The sequence below is a fragment of the Odontomachus brunneus genome, unplaced genomic scaffold (genome assembly GCF_010583005.1).
Source record: "Odontomachus brunneus isolate Ranch 3 - 2012 unplaced genomic scaffold, Obru_v1 Obru_scaffold_112, whole genome shotgun sequence".
Taxonomy (NCBI): domain Eukaryota; kingdom Metazoa; phylum Arthropoda; class Insecta; order Hymenoptera; family Formicidae; genus Odontomachus; species Odontomachus brunneus.
Genome location: NW_022639562.1, coordinates 712,693 through 722,289, shown reverse-complemented (window position 1 = coordinate 722,289; position 9,597 = coordinate 712,693). Strand labels below are relative to the sequence as shown.

The following is a 9,597-nucleotide window of genomic DNA, read 5'->3' as shown; positions in this document are numbered from 1 at the left end:
TTTGAGTGGTTTAAAAAATTCAAAAGTGGCGATTTTGACGTAAGAAACGAAGAACGTGGAAGATCACCGAAAAAGTTTGAAGACAGCAAATTGCAAACATTGTTGGATGAAGATGACATTTAAACGAAACAACAACTCGCGGATTAATTAAATGTGACACGAGAAGCCGTCTCTATACGTTTGAAAGCCATGGGGAAGATCCAGAAGATGGGAAAATGGGTTCCACATGAACTGAATGAAAGACAGCAGGAAAATCGAAAAATTACTTGCGAAATGCTGCTCGCCAGGTACAAAAGAAAGTCATTTCTCCATCGAATTGTGACTGGCGATGAAAAGTGGATATATTTTGAGAATCCTATGTGTAAAAGATCATGGGTAACTCCAGACGAACCATCGACATCGACTGCAAGACCAAATCGCTAAGGACGGAAGACAATGCTCCGTGTTTGGTGGGATCAGAAGGGTGTGATCTATTATGAGCTGCTAAAACCTGGCCAAACCGTTAATACTGAATGCTACCGACAACAAATGATCGATTTGAATCAAGCTTTGCGTGAAAAATGACCAGAATATAAAAAAAGGCAACACAAAGTGATTTTGCTTTATGATAATGCATCATCACACACAGCAAAACTGGTCAAGAAAACGATTGAGGCGTTTAGTTTGGAAATACATTCGCATGCGGCTTACTCACCAGACTTGGCTCCGTCCAATTACTATTTATTTGCATCGATGGGACACGCACTTGCTAAGCAGCGCTTCATTTCTTACAAAAATGTACGAAAATGGTTCGATGACTGGTTTGCCTCAAAAGAGCAACAGTTTTTTTTTGCGTGGCATCTACAAATTGTCAGACAGGTGGGAAAAATGTATAGCTAGCGATGGGCAATACTTCGAATAAAATATTTTTTATCATTTTCATACAATAAACGTGTATTTTCTACACAAAAATTCCGGTTTCATATTTACATACCTGGTATGCTATTTGTAAACATTTCTTTCCAACAAAGTCTGCTCACCAAAGACTCTCTGCAACATCCTAAACGTTTCTGCACAAGAAATTTCATTTCGCAAACAAAATTTAACGCAACTTCTTTGCTCAACAAAATCACACATCGTAAAAATCGATAAAAACTCTTTTTGTGTCGTACAAAACCAAGCGCAGCTGAAACACTAATGACGTTTATGATGTGAAATTTGACACAGATGCCTGTCACAGTACTACCAATTTAGAAAAAAAATATTTCTGACATTCGATATACCTGCGCAATTTAACTTGAAAATTGGTCTTACTTTTTGGACACAGTAGTATTTTTTCCGAAGCACCATGATATCGGGTGACCACCAGAAGGCGTACTTTCTCCGTGTAGGTCGCCTGGCCCGAGGAGCCGAATCGCACCGTTTCAACATACGGTCGATCCAGCAGGCACAGGCTTCCGTCGACTCGGCTTCATTCGCCGCGGGACTCGCTTCACCGTGCCATTCCAAAGCCATCACAAGCGCTTCCATATTCATTCTAGCGTAGTTCCACCGTGGATGCAGGCTGACGGAATGTATTCCGCCTCCGCGTAGTCTAGTCCTCAGTTCAACCACGCCATAAGTGATGTAAAGATGGTCAGACAACGACTCTATCTCAGCGTTAACGGACCAATCCACGACATGGCGCGAGAGGTCAGCGGACGTCCATGTGAAATCAACAACGGACGATCCTCGAGGATTGACACAAGTGGACACCACACTCACATTTGCGAGGCGCAGGTCTCTTTCAGCAGCCCACTCCTCAACAAGGGCTTCTCTATTGTTCGATGCCACGGGGTCCCACGTTACCGATCGCGTGTTAAAGTACCCGCCGATCAGAACCCTAGTGCCACCATCCTCTCCAACCACATCCCCCAACTCATTCAGGAACTCAAGATATCGGTTCTTGATGGCATAGAGGGAAATGTAGCATGAGAAGATCACGAGGTCACCGACTCTGGCCGCCACGATGTCTTGTCCTCGCCTGATAAGAGCGCAACCTAATGGAATTCCAGGGTGTTTTCAAGTTATGGCTGCCAATCCGCTTCCACAGACGTATCAATCACTCGCGTTAGGTCGCCTTCTAGGAGGTTTCGATACAATTCCAATCGTAATTACACTTTTACTCATATGCTGGACCATAAGATCGAAGGCTAGCCAGCTACGATTGATATTAATTTGTATGATCCTAAGAGCCATGACCAGTTCCCACATTTACACTGGGCTTTCAAATCGGTACAGTCGCAGCATTCCTTCCTCCAGTCATAGCCGTTACTTCATATTCAGACGACCCCATGCGACTATCAGTGGGACTATGGACCCACCGAAACACAAATCACACAGTGGGGACTCGTCGAGCAATCGCGGGAGGCATGACCGATACCGCCACATTGAAAACAGGCCCCAGTCTTGTCCTCCTTGGGCTTACAGGCATGCCGCACATGACCAAACTGTAAACATCTATAGCATTGCCGAGGGCAAGCTCACAAGAGTTCCACGCGCGCAGTCGTCCACCCGATACGCAACTTCCCAGGCGTAGCCACTTTAATCGTAGTCTCCAGCGGACACTGTACTCAAATGGATCCAAGGCCAATGGCCAACCTTCTAATCAGATCAGACTTGATTTCGCACAAACAACAATCCCCATTTGAAAAGATGTAAGCAACCTCGTCCATACACATCAAGTCATCAAGATCCCAAAGGCGAAGCTTCCCCTCTAACAATTAGCCTGTTAATTACGGCTTCTCCTTGGAGGACCTCGTTCAACTTCGCGGCAAGTGTGTCCGCCTTCTCCGCCCGATCAGCACCCGAAACCTCGATTAACATCGTACCGTTAGCCGCACGCCATATCCGGGTACCAAGGCCATCTAATTGGATTCGCTCCCGGGTCTTTTTAAGAAGATCGGCATACGATCGGCCGTCTCCGCCGCATTTAATGTTAATGGCCGCCATTCTGGTACCCCTCCTCATAATCCGAACCAGTGATCGCTGAGCGGACTTAGACCGCCCAACAGCACCGTCAGCAGGAGGATCCGCTGTCCTTCCAACCGACAAACCGCTCTTTCTGCTGGCCATCCGCTCTCTGAGCTTCGCAGAAGGTTTTCCAACCGACTCATTCCCCTGAGTCACAGTCGAGGATCCACGCGGATGTCGCTGCTGGCCAGTCCCCTCAATTGACGTTTTCTACCTATAACGCAACTTCTTCTTCGAGCAGATTTACCGGTGATCTGTCACTCAACACCGCCATCGGACGGCACCACCCAGGATATATTGGCTTCTCATGTATCTCCCATAGTCGAGTCCCCGGGCTGGTCATCTTCGGTGACGACGGGCTTGATTTCATACAAATCAGACCTAGGAGGAACAAGCTGTATGTCCTCGATTATTGTCGGCTTCCCAGAACCCCCTATGAGGAGGTAGCCCGCCAACAGATGAACCCGGCGTCACAACATCTGCATCGTGCAAAGTCCTCTTGCCGCTTCGGATTTCCCTACGAGCTCTGACCAACTCGGCAATCTGGCGAGATAGCTCCGCTTACCGCCTTCACCGTCGCAGGGAAATTACGAAGGCCTCATCGTTCTCGTAAGTCTACTTCCAGCAGAGGCGCCGGTTCACTTGATCCGCGCCCCTGCCGCACCACCATCCCTCCTGCCACGGGCACTCCGACCCGACTTTCCTCCCCCCTCCCCTCTGTGGAAAGGGGGATGACCGGCGCAGACATGGACAGCCTATATACGTCCGCGGCCCCTCTGTTAGTCGAGGTTTTGCGGACCCCCCTCGTCACGAGTCGCTTTCTCGCCGCACGCGCTGCGAGCTCCGCCTTCAGCCTCAAATTCTCCTGATGCAAGGAAATATTTATCCTGCGCAAAAGATTCGGGTTCTCCTTTCCCTCTGCTCGGAGCACCAGGTCCGAGACCATTTCGAGGGTCTCCTTTACCCCCTCTTAATCCGGTTCGAAATTTCGCTTTTCAAATTTTGGCTCTTCTTTCGTGCCTTTTCCACTTGGCCGAGGACCTCCATGAACCACGCTCGGAGGCCCGCGGTTGACTCCCTCTCCGCCCTGCCCCACGAGAAGTCGGACACTTAATCGCTGTCGAGGTGCGACAACGCCCTCTTCTTCCGCTGGGAGAGGAACGATACCGTCGAGGACTCAGTTGGCACCGAGTCCGCGACGGAGGCGCCCGTCTCCTCTTGCTCCCCTCTATCCTCAGAACAAATTTCTTCTATTTTCATTCCCCACAACTTCACACGGTTTCGGCTACCGGCATATCTTTACTCCCCCTCGCGGGGGAAGGCCCGAAAGTGTTCACCCGGAGCAGCCATATGGCACGGGTCCCCGGAAATACCGCATAGGGATATTGACCTCCCGCCCCCTACACTTGCCCGAGCTATCTAAAAACGGAAGCTAGGCCGGTTTTGGGAATCCCCTGCCTCCGACCCCAGGAGCACCGTGTGAAGCGTCACCATGCGGGAGGCCCCGTGAATAAACTGGTGCCGAGGGTGTTACAACCCACCCAAGGTCCGTCCGCCACGGCGACCGGCTGATGACGCCGCCTAGGGGGACAATTTTAGGTGTTGCGATCTCCGTCCCCCCAGGCACCTCCTCTTTCGTTGTAGGGCGGGTCACCCAAAGGGCGATCCGTGCACGATCCACAACCCCTAATACTCCCGGGCACAGCTGCCCACCCGAGAGGCCGGTGCCACTACGCCGCTAAGGAGCCCGATAACCTCCTATAGTGGGGGGCCCTCATCGCGCGCCGGATTCTCCGACGAGCGAATCAAGCCCTTCTATCGCAACCGCGGCGCTGCAGCCCACCGTGGCCCGGTTTTCTATAGGAGTTTCCTTTCCCTGAGCTATCGTTCACCAACGATCCTCAGGCAGGAGCCTCTCCTTCGACCGAAGGCAGGAGAGTACTGCCGCCACACCTTCCTTGGATTAAGTCGAGACCCCTTCCCCTCCACCACAGTAAGATGGCGGCACGGGAGGGACCGCCAATGTTATGTTTCAACAATTGCACGATATTGTGTTTATGTTGGCAATGCTATGGCCAATATTTGCCAATATAATATCAATATTGATTACAGATTAAATGCTAATTTACTGCCAATATTAATAATAAGATGGTATGACTGCCGTGTTAATAATAAGATGGTATTGTATTTACATTGGCCAAATTCCTCAATGTTAAACCAATATTAGCTATGGAATATTTAAAAATATACCATTAATATTGTACGTCAAATGTTTATATAATATTGGATTTACGTTAAAAATACGTTGGTCAATATTTCCCAATATAAAATTAATATTGATCTCAGAATAAATGTTAATCTATTGCCAATAATAACACGTCAATAAATACACAATATTGCATTTACATTGAAAGTACATTAGCCTATATTTTCTAACATAATATGAATATTACATATAGAATGAAGGCGAATGAACAACTAATATTATGTTTCATTAATTAAACGATATTGCGTTTACATTGGAAGTACATTGGCCAATATTTCCTAACACAATATTAATATTGATCTCTGAATAAATGGTAATCTATTGCCAATATTATATTTCAACATTTACATGTTATTTTATAATCTCTTATGACTTTGTCTGTTTAATAAGAACAACAACAAAAATTTTTACTATACAAATTTTAAGACAGAAATGGAATGTGCGGTGTTTTGTAGATCTCACCTCACTAGATAAGGTTTAAATTAACAATAAAGTACGAAAAATATAATTTTTATTAAAATTAAATCATATTATAAAATAATGATATTACTGCATTAATTGCAACATATATAGACAAAATATAAGACGTTTATATTAATCGAAGAAGTGATGTAGAATCTTAAGCAATAGGCTCATAATCCAAAGGTGCCTCAAGTCCAAGTTCCAATCCCAGTGTTAGTGAGAATTTTTAAGTGTGATGTAACATTTGGAATCAAATAATCTTAAATTTCAAGTAAAGTCAGCAAACGCTGACTAGTTCTTCATTTCAACCAATTCGCTAATATTTGTAAAAAGTAGAACACTTTGCGCTTATTTGAATATTCCTTGTAAATTCTATGAATATTCCGGAATATTTTGAGATATTTTTGGAATGTTATTTTTGGATTTTAGGAATATTTTATAAATTTTCCAGGAATATTTAGCGTTTACTGGGATTAGTTTCACATTAGAATCCAGTTAATGTCCAATATAAAAAAATTGAGTAAATATTATTGCTTAACATTTGCCTAATATTATCCAATATCATTGGATCAATATTGCTGACCAACATTGGTTAAATATGAGGTGATATCCATTTTACAATATTGGACCAATGTTGCGAAATCAATTCATATTCAATATTTAACATTGAATTTACATAATTTCCCAATATTGCGCCAACATTTTATGCTACATAGAGCAAAAGTAAAGACAGTTTTACGAAGTAATATAAACCCAAGGAATCGATTAAGTTCATTCAAAATCGCATCCGTTTAGCCGTTATAGTCGAAGGAAGAATCTGTGTTAAACTAAAGTCGTTATATATGTATACATGTTTGGCTGCGAGTCCGTTGTTGCACTTGCACTTGACTTCGCGACAACTAATGTGTCGCTTGATACTTCCCAAAATGGTAAATGTGTGAAAAGTATTTGTTTTCATCTTCTTTTGACGTCTTTTAGACATCTTTAGGCCATCATAATGTTGTCTGAGTATTTAACTTTATTTTGATATAGTATGAACAATAAAGATACTACTATTTCGTAATTCTAGATTAAATAATAAAAGTTTTTTTTAATATTTTAGTCGAACGTGTCACATTAATTGCGAGGTTCATGGACTCGACACCGTTGCGAAACATATCGAGTCTACAAGCTGCATTAGCGAATGCATTTTGTTATTTAATCACCAGCATGGACGATAATAACGTCTATGTTGCGCAACGTGCAACCTTATATCTCGGTACTATTCATGATGCAGCAGTCAGAGTAAGTAACTCACATTTTTAATTTAATAAAGCATTTTAGCGATAGTTTACGTATTAAATTTAAATAATTATTTAAATTTAATAATTAATTATTCAAATTACCAAAGCTATTTTCGATTATCCTTTAACTTTGATATATTAGATTGTTATAAATAAAATAGTTGTTTTTAAATTTAAACTTTTATAAATCTAAAATATATGTTATCAATCAAAATATTTTCCACTCGCTTTAATATTTTCCCAATACGATACAAGTATTATATATTAATACTTTTATTATAAAAATCGAAAGAATGGAAGAGAGGTAATAAACTCTTTTAATACCTTTTTTACGTCTATTTCATTTTTTAATACTTTTTCCTTAAAAAATTTAAATACTTAAATACATGATAGTCTTAGTTGGTGAGAGAATGTATAAAAGGAGAGTATAAAGGGGGTAGAGGGTGTGAGAGTGAATTTTATACTTTAATTCTGCATGGTTTTTTGCAATTTGTTTTGCTATGTGCGATCGAGCATTGTCATGCGACAATAAAAATCTATGTTTATTGATTAATGCTTCCAAAGGTTTTAAAAAGGGAAAAATATGTTTTTTCGTTTTTTCAATCTAGTTTAAAAAATACATTTTTTATAGGAAATTTAGTTCTTTTTATTTAATATTTATTTAAATTGTATTGGCGTCTTTCGTTCTTGCTTTGTCTGTTTCTGTTGTTGCTGCTACTTCGGCTGAGGTGGTGGTAAAGTTGTCGATGATGGTAAAGTTGAGGATGATTTCTCTTTGAATAGCTCCGTGATCGGTTCATTTTGCTTTCCTTCGCGTTCAGCAATTTGACTATCACCACCGTTGGCAACAGCAATAGCATCACCATTGGTTCCTCCGCTGCAACTGCCAAGTTTCGGACAATCGTCGGACTGCCAATCGTCCGAAAAAATTTTTTTTATTAATTTAAATAATGTCATACTTTGGTAATTACGGAAATTAATCCTGTACATTATGAGTGTAATTTTCCTTCCAAATCTTTGTTTTCGACATTTTGATACAAAACATTTGAGGATCGAAGTGTCAGATTTCGAATTTCGAAATTTCGAGTCTTCCAAAGTTTACAGATATGTTATGAAAATGTGGAAAGTGTATGAAGTAGGACAGAACAAACCAAGACGGTATAACAATATTAAAGTCTATCTAGAAAATAGCGACGGTAAGTTTGATTGCACCATTTTAACTGCTAATACCTAAACTCCGTTTTTTATATCTCAATTATTCCATCAACGTCATTAAATCTGAAATAGTAAATCTTTCCTTCACTTGTAATTGTGACTATATACAAATATATTTCCCCTGAGCACAGATTCGGAAATAACTATTTTGCATTCTTAATGCTTTAAATATATTAAAAATCATAACAAACCTACTTTTTTCTTAAAAAAAAGGTAAAAAAGGCGCATGCACTTTCCCCTATAAATAAATACAAAAATAATAATTAAATAATAATATAATAAAATAATAATAAAAGTTAAATAGATAATAATAAAATAAAATAAATATAAACCTTATTTAATCTAAACAAACCTAAATACATACAAATAGACTCAAACACATACATAAATTATGATATCACGAAATTTGCGCCAAGTGTGGCCATGATATAATAATAAAATAAAATAAAGATATATAATTAAAATAATAACATAATCTAACCTAATCTAACTTAAACCCAAATACACACAAACCTAAACAAATACAAACAGACTCAAACATATACATAATACAAACAGACATAATCGAAATCCAAAATCACTTGGCGTGTCTAGAAATACACACAACTAATTGCAGTAGAACATTTTATAAAATAAAATGGAGATTCATATCTTTCTGAAAAGTTATTTGTTTTAATGTTAATCGGGCACGCCAAGTGATTTTGGGTTATGTCTGTTTGTGTTATGGTATATGTTTGAGACTGTTTGTATTTGTTTGAATCTGTTTGTGTGTATTTGGGTTTGTTTAAGTTAGATTAGATTAGATTAGGTTATTATTTTAATTATACATATCTTTATTTTATTTTATTATTATTATTATTATTATATCATGGCCACACTTGGCGCAAATTTCGTGATATCATAATTTATGTATGTGTTTTAGTTTATTTGTGTTGTGACGATGCCTTACACGCATCGTCCCTAATAACAGCCAACACAACATCCGTTGGCTGTAAACGGCGCTAAGCGCCAAACAAATAATCCAAACATAAACAGGCGCCACGCCTAAAGACACGTAACGTCAACAAACAACATCAAATGTAACGAGACGGTATATAAACCGTGGCCGAGAAATAAGCGGAGAGACCGATCCGGACCGCCGACCGAACTCGATGCTTCAGAGCGGAGAGCAAGGTATCCGACCGTATCGTTTCTACCTGCCCGTCACCTTCCGAAACCACATCGACGAAATCGGCACCTGGAGATTGTGTGTTCGCTATCTCCATCAAGCGCTCTTGATACCGACTTCGCCGTCCTCTCAGGATCCAACGACCGGCCTACGAGTTCGTGTGTTCGCGAACCCGATCGAGTCCTCTCGGTACCGATCGTATCCCGACCCCA

General features: G+C 41.0%; 1 protein-coding gene across 11 annotated transcripts in view; it reads left to right on the top strand.

Moving 5' to 3' along the window:
- LOC116849333 (protein unc-79 homolog) overlaps nucleotides 1-9,597 on the top strand; it is a 736,358-nt gene that overhangs the window by 341,977 nt on the left and 384,784 nt on the right. For all 11 annotated transcript variants that reach the window (XM_032826384.1, XM_032826380.1, XM_032826379.1 and 8 more), the window contains one exon: nucleotides 6,822-7,003. In XM_032826384.1, coding sequence (XP_032682275.1) covers nucleotides 6,822-7,003 — 182 coding nt within the window. The remainder of the gene's footprint in view (nucleotides 1-6,821; nucleotides 7,004-9,597) is intronic.